The sequence below is a fragment of the Lethenteron reissneri genome, chromosome 28 (assembly GCF_015708825.2).
Source record: "Lethenteron reissneri isolate LAM-NWPU_2019-01 chromosome 28, ASM1570882v1, whole genome shotgun sequence".
NCBI classification, from domain to species: Eukaryota; Metazoa; Chordata; class Hyperoartia; order Petromyzontiformes; family Petromyzontidae; genus Lethenteron; species Lethenteron reissneri.
Genome location: NC_083806.1, coordinates 10117290 through 10135775, shown reverse-complemented (window position 1 = coordinate 10135775; position 18486 = coordinate 10117290). Strand labels below are relative to the sequence as shown.

The following is an 18486-nucleotide window of genomic DNA, read 5'->3' as shown; positions in this document are numbered from 1 at the left end:
ACGTGACTTTACCGAAAGAACGAAGAGTATGAATCCTTGCAGTCGCGAAAGCTTCAAATCTAGAACGCTACATTCATCTCGTTCTATTTTTCCCTTGCGTATGTAAGGATATAGGGTGCGATGCTGTATGGGGCACATTCATATACGTTTATTATGAGTAGGCATGCATTGAACTCTGATGACTCTTACTCCAATCTAGACTCCAGCAGCGATCTGGAATATATTGAGGTGGAATAATTGTTTTGGGATAATTACTATAGAGACTTAATCTCCAATTTCAGGATAATTTCACAAATCGCTTTAATATTAACGTGAAATGATACATTGGCATTGCTGCCTATTAAAACATAACAGTTTAGGGTTATAAACACGGATGCAGCATGAAATATATGCGGATTTATGGAAATTTTATGTGTAATAAATGTCACTTGTGTTAATGATATCATCAGCAGCAGCAGCTATGATCAATCCATGAGAGTCTGAAGTCTTCTCGACAGACCTGTTCTCCACCTGAGGACGGCTACTTGCGTTGTGGCCGAAACGTCGTGAGAATTGGTTTATTATGTTTTATTTTTATTATTTTATTATTTCAACTCTACGTCACTTTACCGAAAGAACCAAGAAGAAAAATAAAAATTCGCACAGAGCCACGCTGACATTACGATCCAGAATCCACAGTTGTCGCGCGCACGCGTCACGGCGCTGCCAACCCGCCGCTCCGGGTTTTGGTTTTTCCTCCGTTGCGCGTGGCGCCCACCCCAAGTGTTTTGACGCCGAGTTGTTGGGAGGCGGGGCGGTGCGCGAGACGGCGGTCGCCCCCCCCCCACCCCACCGCGTGCGTTTATCCCGGGTGGAGATTCTAGCGCGAAGGGCGGGGGGGGGGCTAGAGATTGTGAGGGGCGGGGCTGCAGGAGGAGGAGGGGGGCGGGGCGGGAGTGCGAGCCCGCCATTTTGCGCGGGGTGGCGGTATTGTCCCGATGAGCCGGGGGGGCACGGGCCGTCTCCTCGTCGCCTCGACTACAGCCGACGTCTACGGCCTTGCAGCTACTGCGGCTACTGCTGCTGCGACTGCGGCGTGCAAAGACGATCGTCGTCCTCAGGGGGTCGGTGATTGAGCGGTGGTAGTGGGACAAGAGTCGCTTAATCCGTGCTCCGCCGGATCGGATGTCATCGGTCGTGCGTGGCGCGGACTTGTTTGCCTCTCTGGGTTTTATGAAGGGAAATTTGAAGTACGTCAAGCACTGGAGATAACAGGAAAGAGAAGACGCCTGGGCGGGCGGGCCGGCCGGCTGGGGGGGGACGGGACGGGGGCGGCGGCGTTTGTCATCGGTGAAGTCGATTTGGCGGTCGCCGCAATGTTACTAGCGGGCGTTAGTTAGCGCGGTGATCTCGGGGAATATAACAAAAAAGGTTGAGCTTTCATTGAGCTTCGCTTGCTGGCGGCGGACTGGGGGGTGGGGTGTGAAGGGGAGGGGCCGTGTGCACGTGCGCGCACGTCCCCCCCCCCCCCCAACACGCGCACGCGCGCGCGCTACCCACGTGTGCGCGTCGCGTGTGCGCATGCGCGGGCTCCCACGTGCGTGTGCGTGCGTGCGTGCGCGCCTTGGCGTAGCGCGCACGTGTTTACACAACGCCCCCCCCTCACCACCAACAACAACGCCACCACCAATAACGTCGCCTCTCCACGTCGCGCCGACATGAACATCGACACGCTGCTGGAGGCCGCGCGATACGTCGAGTGGCAGGACAAGCAAGGCGCGCGCGGTACGTTTCGACGCACGCCCATGGGGAGAGTTGCACACCAGGCTGGTACCGGCGTCGCGGTGACATCACTGACGGGGCAAGGAGGGGGGGTGATTGCGGGTTGATGTATTTGGGGGGCGGGGGGGGGGTGTTGGGCGAATGGCGGCTTCCGCTTGCACCACCTGCGGAATACCGCAGTGTTAAAAATCGATCATTCGTTCTGAACTAATTGGACGTGCTGCGGTTAATGGGTGGTGGTGGAGAGGGGGGGGGGGGAGATGGACCGATTCCACACGTGTCCCCGTGCCAAAGAAATGTGGAATTTCCACTAGCGGGCATTGCCCCCCCCCCTCTGTGTGTTTTGTACGCGCGGTGCAGTGGGGCACGTGGACCCCGCGTCACATGCCAATGCCGCGTGCCACGTGACCCGCCGTGGTGCCTTGGGGCGTGACGCGCACGTGGCGTTTGTAGGATGTTGTTGCTGCGTTTACACGGCAGTACCGGTGGGGTAGTAGCAGCGGTGCGACTGACTCGTATCATTAGCAGTTGTACCACTGACGAGTACAATGTAGAAGCAGCGGCACTACTGATTTGTACCAGCAGCTTTACATTTTTAGTACTGCTGGCTCGTGCTTACAAAGTACTTGCAGAGTAGTATCACGAGTACTCGATGTGTTCTGTCAGTGGTAGCTGCTGTAATGTCTTCCTGTATGACACCTGCAGCAGTATGAGTGTACAGCCAGTGGCACCGAACTTTGGCAGTGAAGGATCGACACCGGTAGGGATGACGGGTACAGAAAGTGGTGTTCGATTTCTCTTTGACCGATTTTTACATTTTAAGAAAATGCACAAACGTCGGCAGCAGCAGCAGCATCGCGGAATTCTTTGCAACGCTCGTCTCGGGGGAACCATTGTGGCTCTCGGGTTGAAGGACTGTCCACTGTTGACACGTGCGTAGGGATGGCGTGCCCGTAATTAACGGATTTCTTCATGATGCAGTCCACCGAGGAAAATGAATTACATTTAATATCGTTTTACCTTGGCCATGGTTAAAATAACCAGCAAAAGCTTCTTTCATCTCTGGTTTCAGAATCCGAATATTCATTTTATACCGAAGGAATCTGTCCGAGGAGCTCTCAAGCTCTCTTTCATAATACTCAAAAAACAATACACAAACAATACGCACAAAACAATACGCACAAAACAATACGCACAAAACAATACGCACTAAACAATACGCACAAAACAATACGCACAAAACAATACGCACAAAACAATACGCACAAAACAATACGCACAAAACAATACGCACAAAACAATACGCACAAAACAATGCACACAAAACAATACACAACAAAAAACCCACGATAGATTTTTGCAACCTTTGCACCACCACGTGCGTCAATCTACATGACAGTTCGTCCACCTCGTGCAGATTTTTTTTAATGTTTGTGTTGTTGCTGCTGCAACACAAAAAACAAATTTCTCATTCCCGGCTTGGACCCTGATGAATTCCATCGTCCGGGGAAGAGACGTTGGAGAAACCCAATTGCACGGAGATGATGTCACGGGTTTCGCGTAAACACCCTGCCGCCAAAGACAAAGATCCCCCGTGTAGCGTTAACAGACTGTCGGGGCAAGTGCAGTTAGCGAGTAGCACCTGTGCAGGGGTGGGTGACCAGCACCACACCCGACCGCCGTTTCAAGTTTTCAAGTTTCATTTATTAAGAGCCATGCGGCTCTTGAGTCGGGTGCAACCGCAAACAAACAAAATATGAACAGAGAACATCTTAAAGCGACGACGCGCAACAGAAACATCCTGGATAAACCAGCAAATCTTCCAGAAAAAAAGCACCGTATTACAACGCTGCGTGCAAAAATCCCAGCGTTGTCTCCCCAGGGGCGATGTTTTTACACACCGCACCACCAGGTACTCATTTGAGGCTGAGTCGACCTCGGAGAAGGCCCAGGACCGGTTCAGATAATTGTCAATGGTGTTGGTGGCCGTGAGCGGGAATCGAACTCGGGTGGCTGGGTTCATGGCGTAGCGCGCCTACGCTACGCTGCCGCTCCCCCGACAGGAATTCTCGCGTCGGGGAAAGACGGAGAAATCCATTTGCGCGAAGATGATGTCATGGGGTTTGTAAACGCCCCCACCACCCCCCACCACCCCTCATCACCACCCTCACCACCCCCACCATTCATTGCAATCTCGTCACTGCTTAGGGGATGGGCTCCTCCTTGAATGAAATGTCACTCTTTGGGGAAAGCCCTCCTTTGGGGCTGCGGTGACGTCTTGGCTCGGCAACGTACACGACGCACACGTACCCACCCCACCACCACCGGTGCAGTGATGTAATGCGTTCAGCAGCACCCCCGAATATTTCCCCGGACAATGCGCGCACACACACGCCACGTCAACATCACATCACCACGACCGCTTGCGAAATTGCAATTTTTTTGTAGGAATAATCCTTTTGAGATGTGTCCTCAAACGCGGGTTTACATGTGCAACGTTACGTGTGGACTTGCCTTAGCGGGTTGCATGTGCCCGTTCACGTGGCCACATGGCATCACGTTATTTGTGGAGGCAATTGTGGGGAGGTTTTTTTTTTGCGCAGCATGAAAACCACTTTGCCATCGTCATCCTTCAAGCCGCCGTACGAGTGAAGCGTCGACATTTATGGGTGCTGTTGTCAATCCGCTGCTAAGATGAGAGGGGCCCTTTCTGTCGCAGTTGCGAGTCATTTCAGTTATTTGACCACTCGCTGACAAGCACAAATAGCAACAACAAAAAGACATTTGCCAATAAAACTGCTCTATAGAGGGAAAGAAACATGTAATTGAAGACGTTTTGGGCAATGGACCTTCATAGGAGAGAGATGTAAGGTACAATGACTAAAAACGTCACCAGTTATATATAACAAAAAAAATTCCTCTGGAGGGGGGAGTATTATTGACAAATGTGAGTTGTCTGTTATTAGTACTTGTGCACCACTCCCAATGCTGCTGTTTAATGCGTCACGCTGGGTAGTGTCGGATGGTTAAAGGTGGGGGGGGGGCATTGTGGGGTACAACAATTATTGTACTCTCCAATGCTCTTTGCCAACTTTACAGCGCCAAATCGACCTACAACCCCCGTTTTCCGGAGAGTGGGTGCCCCTCCTCCTCCCGTGCCCTCTCCGTCTAAGCTCAGCCCTGCTCACCTTCCGCGTACCTGATGAGATCCGGTGATTTTGGTGCTCTGTGTTAATACTTAAATACTGAAATGTTAAGTAATCTAACATGCGGGCAGTGGTCCTTCAGGACAGATGGAGATCAGTGCCTCAAAACAGAGATCGCAACCGGTGCGGCCGAGTACGGGTACAGGTAGACCGTAAGTCACTTGTGAGTAACTGTTTGTCACTCATTTCCCAACGTCTTGTCTCTTCTCACAATTCAAGTTCCTAGAATCAACCCACCCGCGTCCTGCAACATGGCTTCATCCCAGAGGTCGCAATCAGGTACCCGATATCCGTACCCTACGGGTAGGGTACGGGTACGGCCGAGCACGGGTACGGGTACCCGTTTGCGACCCTGGTGCGGCCGGGTACGGGTAAGGAAGGAATCAAAACCCGTTTGCGACCTCTGCCTTCAAAACCGTGAACCTTAAAATCGGTCATTTCCTCTCGACATTAACTGCCCTGGCAGGCGGCATGAGCACAATGGCATCTGAATTATCCACTTCTGCGAGCTGTTCTCTCACAAAAGGGTCGTACTGCATCTGCGGGATCTGTGATACTTTGTCTTGGCATGACGCCGACATCACAATGGAGATGAAACCAGGGGTAAATGTATGGAAGCGAAACATTAAACGCAGCTGCGGCAAGCGATGAAGAGTTAACGGCTCGCGCGTGGTAGTTTTTCGTTCGTAATTCTCATCTGATGAGAAGCGTTTTTGTGTGGTTCTCCTCCATAAGAGTAGGCCAGCAGTAGTGATGAAGGGTGTGGAAATGAATACAGTATGTAGTTATGATCATGTTCAAATACAATTGAGATAATTGGACGCTGCACCTGTCTGGCAACTGATAAAAACGTCTCGTGTGATGTCGTGTAATTAGTATACGATTAGAGCACACTTTTTACACTAAGGCCCCCTATTTGGTGTTTGAACATCTTAACACCTGTTTCATTGGCAGAACGGGTAAAACCTATTATGTTTTTGATACTGCAAATAAAGGTCCCATGTTATTAAGGCCCTCCCCTATTAAGATATGTATTTAAATTGGCACTGCCTACATCAATGTGGGATTTTATTATCCACCGTTACGTGCGTGGAGTGCTGAAGGGTCTTTTTAAACGGAGAAGACTGTTAAATATGGAAATGTATACCGTGCTGTGGTCGACCGTGAGGAATGGCGTTTGGAAAACCGTGCGTTATATTTCCAGACTGGTCGGTCGTGCGGAGCGTTAATGTGTAAACGTTGAATACTTGAGAGCCGATAGTTGTGCCGTGTGATATTTTTCATCAAGCCCTCTGGTCAAAGGAGTTGCTTTCAATTTACTACTCAGTGCATCTCCGATAAGCGCGTTTGGCTACATATGGTGCAAAAGACGTTTAACATACATAAATAACATTGTACAACGAGCATCTTATGCCACTACAGGTTTATACACATTTATCGGTGCTGAAATCAACAATTTACAACTTTTTAGTACAATTATGATGCTATATTGTGTTATCTTTATATCTTAAAAAAAGCTTTTGCGTAAATCTGCAGGTTTAATGATGCCACTGTTTAAACACTTGCCATCGCACCTTCTCACTGTCCCATCTTCAACGAGTGTGTGATGCCAAAATAACAGCTCTGCTTAGCCAAAACTCGCAAGGCCTTTAAATAGAAGTAATACATCAGGGGCGCGAGCCTTGTGTGTGGTTTAATGAAAAGAGTGTTGACTTGTGTTTCAGCGGACAAGCTCGAGATCTCATTGGAGCGCGATGTGGAAGGCCGGCTGTCGAACGGGGACCACACCCCGCACGTGTACACGCTCGTGCTACCCACCGGCGCGCTGCTGCCCTCCGCAGCGCCGCCCTCGCCCTCCTCTGCTCGGCGGCCCACGAACGGCACGTGCGACGCTCACACGGGCGGGCGCGCGCACGCCGTCTCGGCTGTCACCGGCGCCACCGCTCCGCCTTCGACCCTGCACCATCACGGCGCCTCCCAGAGCCCGGGGGGGGCGGCGGTGGCGGCGGCGGCGGCGGCAGTGTCGCCCCCATCGGCCAGCTCGACGGCCGACCCGAGCAAATTGACGCCCGATTACAAGAGGTTCGCCCCAACGCAGCCTCTGTCGGCCGGCACAAATGCCACACCAAGGTCCGGCCCGGGTGGTCGGGCTGCTCAGCAGCAGCAGCAGCAGCAGGCGAACGTTGCCACAGCGGGTGGGATGATGGCAGTGACGGTTTCGCCATCGCAACCACCTCTCGCAGAGACTCCAGCCCCGGTTAATGCTCGATTTGCAAACCCAGGCCGCGTCCTGCTTCACCATCATCAGAACCATCAGCAGCAACAGCCTACCTTGTTGCTGCCCGCTTCCACGTTTAAGGAGCCGTCGCTCTCTGCGGGTTCGGGCTCCGAGAGTCCTGGCCGAGCATTCCCACAGGCCGCGGGGCCGGGTTCGGCGAGTCCGGGCCAAGCCGGGGTCACTGGCCAGTCGGCTCAGCCAGCGCTGCTACCGCCCATGGCGCCCAGCAAAGTCGCACAGGCTTCGGCAGATGAGCTATTTCCAGCCGATCAGAAGAGGAGACCAGGAGGGTCAGTACTCTGATTCGTCTCTGGTCTAGTCGATTAACCTCTGGGTGATTTAATCTCTGGTCTAGTTCAGCTGTGTAAGTGATTGTTCAACTTTGATCCTGGTCGTGTGTGCTTTTATTTTCCATTTTAGCAATATATTTCTTTGTGAGGCTTAACTTACGAGCGCTCTTTGCAAACCCGCGTCTACGGTTAACCCCATGAAGTTTTTTTTTTTCCGTTTCTTTTCCGTAGCTGAAGGCTCAAAAAAATATATATCCGTTGATTAACATTAAAAATATTTTATTTTTTAACGAAAGCAAAATAAAGCCAAAAAAGTAAATGTCATTTATCCCTTTCCCGATAAACAGTGCCGGAACGAGGGAAGTCCACAACAAGCTCGAAAAGTCCAGGTAAGTTTTGCGACGGGTACTGGGAGAGGGACTTTGATATAGAGACCATTTTCCAAAACTGTCTTGCCGTTTTCTAAGAGAGGCCAAGTGAATAAACGAGGACTTAAACCTTTGAAGCCGTTTGAAACCTAAACACGTGTTGAAATACACGGTGCTATCACGATGTACGTACAGAGATGTGTTGAACTTCTTTCGCACCGTACATTAGCCAACCGTGCCAATCAGAGGTGCGGGGAAGGATAATGAACTAAACGCAAGAAGCAGTTTTCCAGAGCGTCAATTAAAATGGTACCGAAACGTAAAAGCTCGTGTTGATAAGCAGCGCTTTGTGACAGCTTAAAACGCTTGCGCGGGTGTTGAACAATTTTCACACCACAGTACGCTCGGGTGCCACCTGAGCGTATTGAATTCGAAAAGTGTTTTGTGCGTTGCGCGAGACGCCCTCTCGGTCGGTAACGGCGAGCGGTCAGATTTGGCGAGTGTTAATTTTTCACGCGACTTCTTAAAGACGCGCTCGCACGGTGATGCCGTGCAGCTTAGAAGGTCAAAGCTGCATAGCGGTGAGCTTACGCCTCGCGGTTTGGATGACCGTGCACCCCACCCTGCCACCAACACCGCTGCAGTGCGGGGTGGGTAGGGGGGTGAACGGCTTGGGCGGACAGAAAAGAGGGTGGCGGCACTTTTAAGAATCAGAATATTTATTGTGGAGGAATCCGACGAGCTATAAAGCTCTTTATGACATGTACAGTAGGGGCAGGTTACAACAAACAGTACCAAAACATGATAGTACAAAGTACAAGAAATGTAAACAAATCACCCAAACACCTACAAATTAAACTAAACCATCCCCATCCTACAAGGCAAAGCCCACTAAGGTATTAACTTATTTTTAAGACGTTACCTGGCCATAAATGATGGCTCAACAAAGTGGCCCATCATTTGGATATTTACAGCACCAAAATAATCTCAAATCTCGGTGCATGTTTGAGTTAAACACCAGGGGGGGCATCGTCATAATGAGAGTAGCAAATACGTTCACCTCGCAAGCCGTGTTGAATCTCTCGCGCTGCGATGTTGCCAAGTGGAGCTGGGTGGCATCGTGCCCAACCACCTTTGTCTTTTCACCTGCTTTAAAAAATAGAAAGTAATGTCAACGTGTGGATCGCTCTTACATTTCAGGTGTGCAATGGCATGCGGATCGCCGCGGACCCTATAACACGGGTTGTCGCCACGTGATGCCGTTGTGAATTGACTTCCATTTACTCAACCGATGTATCCGAGTTGGGGATAATGAGAATAATCACAACTTCTCTGAGAGGGATCTTCCCAAAATAATGCATGGATAATCAGATGCCAATTACTAGAAATTTACCCGAATAAAATAAATTAGGGCAAATATGCAAGTGGCAAAATAATGTCTTTTTTTCAAAAAGTATTTTATTTTTAATTATAATGTTTTAATTTATGTAGGAGCAGGCGGTAGCCTACCAAGATGACGTATTACAAGGTTGGTGCATCCACTGCCAACGTAGCGGTTCTGCAAGGGGGAGGAATGTAGGAATTTTTATATAACCACACCTTGCCAGCCGGAGCGATGTCTGCTTCTCCGGTTTTGTCCTCTGCTGTTGTGCAAAAGTTTGTTCCCTCGGCCTCCCTTAAAAAAAAAAGCCCCCATTTACGTCTGCTTTGTCAAAGCCCCGTGGACGGTTCTCACGAGACCTTTAATAAATCTTTGAAGCACCAGTTTGCTTCGTTTGAAACGCCTTCACTTTCGGAGTAAGAAACGGGGTCTGAAGCGCAGGATTTTTTGTTTGAGATGTATTGCCGCACGTGTGGTGTTTTCATGAGGTCCCCTGTTCTTTATCTGGACTGACGTTTGCGCTTTTGCAGTGCTGCCCCTTGCATAAGTAGGGGAATGCGGTACGGGTGGTCTCCGAATGTAAAAGTTCTCATCCCGACCACGTTCCCGTTGATCTCGCGGGAGTGATTGTGCATCGCGATGTCGGATCTGCAATCGTTCCACTTCGAATCGTAGTATACGACGCCACATTCCATAATGAAAAAAAGACTTGGTTTTTATTTTTGATACATATCTTTAAGATTGTGCTTTATTGCAAAATATGCATTTGCAGTAATGCATCACGCTTGACGATAGTAACGGAGCACCTGGCCAATACACTGAGGTCACAATAACTACGTTGACGGATCGAGATTATGTGATACCAGTAGATTCTATAATACGGTGTAAAATATAGTCCTGTTGGCATTCCAGTCTCTCTTGCGCGAGGTATTTTTGTTGTAAAGGGCAGACCTGTGACACTTGACGTCTTGATCTTTTTTTGGTCTCACGTTTTTCCCTCTTTATGTACATGGCAGCGTCTTTTCTCTTGGCTTGAGCGATCTTCTTGTTCATAAGAGTTGTTTTGGGTTAGATTGCATAAATGTGTCGTTCAACCCACCACCACCCGACAGCCAATAAGGAAGGTTTGTCACGTGAACAAAACGTTTTATTGAGTAAACCCACAACATTTAGAATTCGAGTACGACGGTTTGCCAGTAATTACAACCAGCATCAGGCGACAGCCAGTGTTGTCAACTCTGGCAACACGCCGGTGTGCTGTACGAGTAACAAATTGGCATGTTTTGTTTCCGTGACAAACCGTATTAATTGGTCGTGGCGGGTTTAATGACGCATTGATATTTACGCAATCTAACCCAAAAAAAACCTCTTATGGATAATACTGTCCGCCAAAGCCTGCTACGTGTTAAACTGATCTTCTTATTGTTGCTGCACTTCTGTCCGGGTCCAGGCACAACGGGCACGACTCCCGCCCCCCCCCCCCCGATTCCGCCCCCCCTCCTCCTCGCGCGTCTTGGCTAACGTTGCGCGACCGTGAACAATGTGTGGTGGGCGTTTGCGCGATACCTGTGGCCCTGCTTGCCCGCAGGCGCGCTCACCTCAAGGAGTGCTTCGACGCGCTCAAGAAGATCATCCCCAGCATGGAGGAGAAGAAGACGTCAAATTTGACGATCCTGCGCGGAGCCCTGCGCTACATCCAGGTGCGGTGTTGAGGGGGGAGGCGGGAGGCTGGGTCGGGGTAGGGGGGTTGGCATTGGTGATTATCGCAGTGTCGACTCCGCAACACGAGCCCGGATATATGAGCACAGATATTTTTGTTATCAAATCCGACCTTGTGAGCAACAATTGGTGTTCGTGTCATTGTTCATTTGCAGGGCTGTCGGGAGAGCGATGCGTGTTCACGCACGATAGTAGCCTGCAGTACGTGTGGGCGGGAGGGATGGGGGCGATGTTGCTGTTGAGCTTCACCCAATTCCGTAGTTTGCAAGTCATTTTTAAATGTGGCACATATGGATGGGCAGGGATGCCGGTACCCGTGACCGGCTCCTTTTCTGAATAACGTGGCAAGATCTACACTATGGGGACCTCATTTGCCAGTAAAAATATGATAATTGGTTCTTTACCCTTCTATCTGGCAACAAAACTGACACCTTTTTGCAAGGAGTCATGTTTGCATAGACCGCAATACCTGCAGTCATAATACAAACAAAAGAACATAACTCTGATAATGTGCACTGTATTATGACTGCAGGTATTGTGGTCTATGCAAACATGACTCCTTGCAAAAAGGTGTCAGTTTTGTTGCCAGATAGAAGGGTAAAGAACCAATTATCGTGGCAAGATCTATTAACGTCCACTGTGCCACTTCTGCTACAACCAACACATCCTTGCATTGCACCGCTGAGGGGGTAGACACTTTGGATGTAAAACAAACCTGCTCTTGCTCCTAAGGGTTGTGCCTAATTATCGAACTTGAGCAATACAATAATAGTTTTACGCAGCAGTTAGATGCAGCTGCGTGTCGTGGTGACTCGCATTCTGAGATGGTCGGGAAGAGGAGGGATTTTATTTTCGGGGGGAAGGAGAAGGGGGCGGAATCATCCAGAATATATTTTTACCCGCACTTATTACAACTGCATTATTGGAGTCCTGTGAAGAGAATTTATTTTTAAGCTCTCGGCAAAACCGTGCAAACCGTCTTGCCTCAAACAGCAAACGCACATGCTGTCAGAATTGTGTTTAAATTCAATCGTTTAGCCTCTTTTTTTTTTTCCACACGGGGGGCGCAATTTTTATTTCCCCTTTCGAAATGAGTGTTCGTTGCATATAAAAGTCAACATTTTAAATTATCGGCCTGAAGTGCGCCAAATGACGTTAAAAAGCTCAACTTTAACATGATGAGTTTTCTTTTTTACAGTGCATTCGTTGATTGTTTGGCTGGGACCATCAACTGGATCCACTTGGGAACCTGAATAAATCTCGCACTCGCCTGAAATTGAACCCAGGTTGTCGGTGGTTCCAGATCCATGCCCTGACCTTGTATTAGCCACTCGGCCACCGCCCCATAATTTATACCTGAGGGATTTAATATCCAATGGGTAATCCATGTGATGGACACTCTTTTGTACAGTACAGCAGGGTAGAACAGAATAATTGGAACGGGAATATGAAACGGGCCATCGGTCCACACCACTCGTCTATTTATTCACACCGTGTTCTATTCCCTCAATTTCAATCATGCATTCTCCTAGACTACTGTCCAGATGCCACAAACTTATACGGCAGTTTTTTTGAAAGCGCTCGTACACTTTTTCCTGCAAATTGTTCACAAGTCTATTGCAACATCATGCAACTCTGAAAACGATTATCTTGAACAATTTATTCCGTGAAATGTTGCGTGCTAACCAAAACCGCGCAACATGGCTTCACTCTATAAAATGAGGAAGCCCTTTCGTGCGTTTTGCCTTTTCGTATATAACCGGCACTGGCCGCCCATTTGCGTGGGACGCACACAACCGAGGTGGAGGGTGGGTGGGTGGGTGGGCGGGCGGGGAGGCGTCGGTGCCTCGCACGAACCCGGCTCAACGCTGTGGGATGACCATCGTGCTGATGTGCCCGGTGATGGTGCACCGCTGCACGCAAGCCGACCAACATGCGTATGATAGCCAGCCAGCGAAAATGTTGTCATAGTGTGTGAAAGGATGTAAAGATAAGTGCAGGTAGCATGCATACTTAGGTTTTTGGGGGGTGGCGGGGGGGTTAAAGCATCAAGATGTTATAGTTTTCCCCCATGTACAACATCCAACATAATTGGTCAACAATCTCTACTTAGGAATCTTCTCAACGAGTCTTTGGATAAACTGATTCTTCTTTCCTGGTTAAAAAGGAATACTTTCACATAACGTTTAGCAATTTGTACTGTGGCAAGCATGCTTGACTGAAAATCAGAAGGTTAAAAGTTAAAATCCCAGCCCTTAATTTCTTTGCGATCAAAAGATGAGTTTGTGTGAAGTTAATATTGGTCATCCGGTGGAGAACTGACCTGTGTAGAAATGCTGAATTTTGACAGCTACCTCAGCTCATGAGCACCGCTTCAGGCTCCTTCGAGCAGAGAGACGCTTAGAGACTTATTTTGTAATTCTAAATGTTGTGAGTACGCTTTCGCGTAATTGCTGAATTGCACGTTTTGGATGTCATTGTCACCTGGCATCGACTCGCTTATTCTTAGGAGGCAGGTCGTTTTCATGAGAGCAATTGTGAGCGGCTCGAGAGACCAATAGTGGTTTATGTAACACGACATGAAATTCAAATCCATTGTAACACGCATCATACATGCGTTGAACTGTTTCTGTAAATTATATGCGAGTGTTTAATTTAGGTTTGAGCGAATGAGACGATACAAATGTACGACAAATAAGATGGCAAAACTGGATCTGAAACATATTCTAGAAATCGAGTCACGATCCTGATTTATAACTGTTCACCAAATCACGCAGTGGAGCGATTCATCACCTTCTTTTCTTATGGCCCTTGGTTGTGACCGTCCGTGACCTCTGCCGCTCACAAAGGTGCTCAAGCGGAAGGAGAAGGAGTTTGAGCACGAGATGGAGCGTCTGGCTCGCGAGAAGATCTCGTCGCAGCAGCGGCTTGCCGACCTGCGCAACGAGCTGGGCGAGAGCCTGGACTCGGCGCACATTGAAAGCCTCCTGCGCCAGGCCATGCCCCGCGGGCCCACACCACGGCCGGGGCACTCGAATAGCCGCGGCGCCACCGCTGCCGCTGCCGCCACCGATGACGACGAGGATGACTACGCGGAGGACGACGACGCGACCTCCACAGCCTCTGGTGAGCGACGGCTTCCCGGCATTTGTGTCTGGAGGGGTGAACGATCAATCGAATGGGAGTGGGCGGGGCGGAGGGGAAGTCACGCTGGCCTCTCTTCACGTGACTGAGAGTGTGAGGTGTGATTTCGCATAGCAGGGCTCGGATTGAAGCGGGTGTGTCGCATGGTTGTCTGTTCAAGCGTTGGGTCATGCAAATGTATACCTTTTTCACTTCACAGCCAAGCTGTGCCGGAACCATGCCAAGCCAGCCCCTTAATTGGTATTCAGAAGCATCGGTTTTGCGTTCCACCGCAGAAGCTGGGCAGCACTGCTAATGTCACACTCGAGTGTGAATGAGTCCGAGGTGCACGTAAATGACACGGGGTGCTACTGACTGACATCGCACGCAATTAATGCATCATTATGCCCCAGCCCGCTGGGCCCTGCTTGGTGCCAAATCAAATTCAGATGTCTGGTGAGGCCATATCATGGTTCTGGCTTGAGGGCCCTACACTGGCGCAGCTCTGGGTGTGCCAGTCATTCCCACATTTTCCTGTTAGGCAGAGTTTACTACGAATATATTTTGTCATTTTTTTTGTCTTTTAAAGATTGCATTTATGAATTTAACACCGTTGGCTTTCGCAGCGAATATGATTAATAATATTTTTTTTGGGTCCGATTGTGATCAATCATTTTTTTATTCCCATCCGTATCAAACATCAATTAATCTCTGCCACAAACAACCGATGCACAAAAGATGGAACTGTCAGAGCGTTGGCTAATTTTGCTCTTCAATGTTATCCCTCCTCTTCTCATGTCAAAATTGTCTCGCCGAAGCCTTTGGGCTCGAGGTAAATGAGCATCCCCCTCGGCCTTAACATCCGGTTGAACCGATTTGCTTTGTTGCAGAGGGAGAAGAAAACGTGGATGACGAACTGGAGAATTCTGGACCCGTCCTGCCTTCTGAAACACCATCGTGGTTCCAAAAGACAGCATCACCCCAGAACGTACCATCCCAGCCTCTTTCGCAGAGTGCACCGATGCAGCCTTTTTCCCAGAATGTAAAGGTGCAGGCTTTTGCCCAGAGTGCACCTTGGCAGGCCCTTCCCCACACTGCAAAAGGACCGGCGGCCAGTCAGAACGCCACGGTGCAGATCTTCGCCCAGCACACGGCATTGCAGGCCTTCCCTCAGGGCGCTCCGGTGCAGGCCCCTTCGCAAGAGCCGCCTGGACAGACCTCTCAAAACGCGGCCCTGCAGGCGTTGGCGCAGCACGCCACCGTGCAGACTCTATCTCCGCGTACCACGGTGCAGGTGCTCTCCCAGCTTGGCTCGCCAATACAGGTGGCTTGCCACCCCGCGCCGCCAACTGCCCCGTCCAGTGCGACGCCTCGTAAAGCTCCGCAGGCTACGTCACCGCAGCCGGCGGCGGCGGCTGCGCCCGTCCGCCAGGTGCCAGCCGTCGGTCCGGGTCGGCACGTGGGCACCCCGGTGCCCGCGGCCCAGCACGCGTCAGTGGTGCAGGTGGTGGGCGGCGCGGCGCCTCCCGGCTCCTCCCAGCAGCCCCTGCGGCCGTCAAAGCTGGCGACGGTAGTCGGCGCGCCATCCCAGAAGCAGCACGTCCCGACGTCGCAGAATCACTACCACGCCGTGACGGTGACCACGGCGACCGCTCGTGCCGTGGGCCCGGCGCTGTCGCACGCGCCGATGCTGCATCGGAGCGTCGCGCAGCACGTGCTGACGCTGCCGCACGCCCTGGTGCACGACAAGGCCGGCGTGGCGACCACGCTGAGCCTGGCGGCGGCGGTGCCACAGAGGGCCGTCGCGTCCGGCCAAACGTCGGTCATCCAGGCCCCGCTCGGCCACGCGCTTCACGTCCTCCGTCCCGTCAACCCCGACGCGGGCGGCAAGCCCGCCCCGGGCGTCGGCACGAGCCTGCAGGTGACAGACATTCGTGCCATGTCTGCCGCGGGCCCCGGCTCCCCGGCGACGAGCCACGCCGTGAGCGGGAGCCCCAAGGCGGCGGCCCCGCTGCTCATCGGGCAGACCGGTCCGCTCGGACACGTGACGGGGGCGCACATCCTAATCGGGCGGCCCAGCGCCGCCGTGATCCACGTGGCGCAGCCCGGCGTCCCGCCGCAAGGCGTCATCGGCGGGGTGGGACCAAGGGGCGGCCCCCGCCTGACGCGACCCCGGGGTGGGGCCCCTTCATCCGCGGTGACTCTGGAGGCTGCTCCGAAAGCGCCCACGCTCGTGCACCCTTTACCCGCCGGTGCTGTCGCCACCACCACCCACATCATCAGTTTGCCTGTCCTCATCGGGCAAGGCAGCGGAGCGGCCGGTCAGCTGGCGGCTGCTTCGGTCCTGGTCGGACGGCCGGGCAGTTTGGTGGAGCCGCACGTCACTCCGGCCATCGCCTCCGCCTTGGCCGATGCTCACGCTGCTACCGCCAACGGCGCGGATGCAAAAGCGCCTGCCGGCGACGCAATTCCTGCCGTGGAGCAGCCCGAGCCAGCCGCTGCCATGACCGCAATAGAGACGCAGCGAAATGTGACGCCCGCAGGAAGAGCTGCGCCTGCGCTTACGCCGGCGTCTACGTCGGCGTCGGCAGCAGTGCCAGTGACTTTGCCGGCGCCCTCGCCAGCGCCCCCGCCTGCCCTGCCGCCACACGATGCGGAAGCGCCGAAGTGAAGGGACGTTTCGGTGCGGCGTGGCCCATGGACGATCACGACTCCACGCTTTTTTTTTTATCTCTGTCGACGACGCAACGCCGTCGCCGTTGCGCCTGTGCAAATGTGCTCATTGTGTATTTGCCCGTGAGGTGTACGAGAACGGGTGCGGACGAATTTGTTATTCATGATGATCGTTTGGGTAGTGCTGGTCGGGTACATGAATGACGTTGGTTACCGTGCAGTCGAACTAGTGTCCTCCTTTGGTAAAATGATCCTAAGTTTTCATTATTGTCGAAGATTTAAATGTGTAGCTGAGCTAATTTAAATGATAGAAACCAGCTGACATTTGTATATTATTGTAATGTCAATTTTATAATAAATGGAACTTTTGTACATATTAATTGCTGGTATATACTGTGAAAATGTGGCAAGTGTTTTTATTATAAACCGGACCCTGTGTGTTGCTTTGGGATGCTTACTAAAGCTTTGCCCAGCTGCATTTACATAAAGGGAAGAGTAAGCTCTCGAATGCGCTTAACCAATGTCATTTATAGTAGCCGATGGTCAAAGTCTTTTTAATCACTTAATTTGTAATATTTTTGTTTTATATCACAGCATAGCATTTTGGTATTTTGGCTAGCGCAAGCTTTACATTTGAGATAACTGTGCGTGAGGCAACGTGCTCAGCAGTGCAATATCCTGTGTCCTGTACGAGTCCCGTGCGCGAGCAGCGGGCGCGCGGGGTGGGGCAGCCGCACAGCGGAAACCATTCCGCTCCCGTGTGGCGGTGGCACACATCGTCACATCCCTACCTTCCTCAACAACGAAATTTCTCTTGGCGTCTTACGCGATCTGCGCCTAGAGCTGGTTCACATGACAACCCCTCTGCCCGGGCAACGTGTTCTTTCGTATAAACGCGTGGGTATTGTTGACGATGGAAATTAGAAGTCTGCAATGGTGATTTCTTTTTTAAGTTTTTGTCAGAGTGTGGTGAGCAAGCCAGGTGTGTTGTGGGAAGTTTGGGAGAACTCTAGCTACGTGTTATAGCTTAGCGACTGGTGGTCACCTAAATGTTTCAACGGCCCCTGAAGCTGCCCTTGCTTTGGCTTTGTGTACACCGTTACGTGTCCGTTAAGCCCATAAGTCATAGAATAGCGAGGTTATCTCGGTGGCTTAACTTGGCCCTAGGAGAGCAGAAATACATTTTAGGCGATTTATTTTTATCCAAAACATTTCCCTTTTGGTGACATCACCAAAAAAATGTATCCAACTTGGCCAATTGTGTTGTTGAAGGATTTAATCATTGCCATTGTGAAATAATAGAATCTGAACATGGGATGTAGACAATAATCTCCCACGGGTAACTCAACATCTTACATTATTACCCGTCCATATAACAAAGACAGCTAGAACTCGGTCGGCGGGATGACATTACCGCATTCTTTGCAACCAATGCGAGACCCCTCCAAATTAGATAACCCCCCCCCCCCCCCCCCCAGTGCAAGGCACAACAAAGTGTCAAAACATTACATTCCAAGGCGCCTCAGTATTCTTGGTTCTTTCGGTAAAGTCACGTAGAAGGGAAATACTAAAAATAAAACAATAAAATTCTCGCAACGTTTCGATTGCCAAAATAAAGAGAATTTGATAGTTTGATTTTTATTATTTCCCTTCTACGTGAATTTTCCGAAAGAACCAAGAATATGAA

General features: G+C 50.8%; 1 protein-coding gene across 3 annotated transcripts; it reads left to right on the top strand.

Annotated features, from left to right (window-relative positions):
* Positions 1–940: 940 nt before the first annotated feature.
* Positions 941–18142, top strand: MNT (MAX network transcriptional repressor). Of its 3 annotated transcripts, none has more exons than XM_061562086.1 (6): positions 941–1764; positions 6692–7049; positions 7883–7924; positions 10873–10984; positions 13853–14129; positions 15017–18142. In XM_061562086.1, the coding sequence occupies exons 1-6, from the start codon at positions 1698–1700 to the stop codon at positions 16795–16797; spliced, it is 2637 nt and encodes an 878-aa protein (XP_061418070.1). In that variant the 5' UTR covers positions 941–1697; the 3' UTR covers positions 16798–18142. The 3 variants fall into 3 exon arrangements, with proteins under 3 accessions (XP_061418070.1, XP_061418068.1, XP_061418069.1); XM_061562084.1 differs by having other exon boundaries at positions 6692–7535; XM_061562085.1 differs by lacking the exon at positions 7883–7924 and having other exon boundaries at positions 6692–7535.
* Positions 18143–18486: the final 344 nt, after the last annotated feature.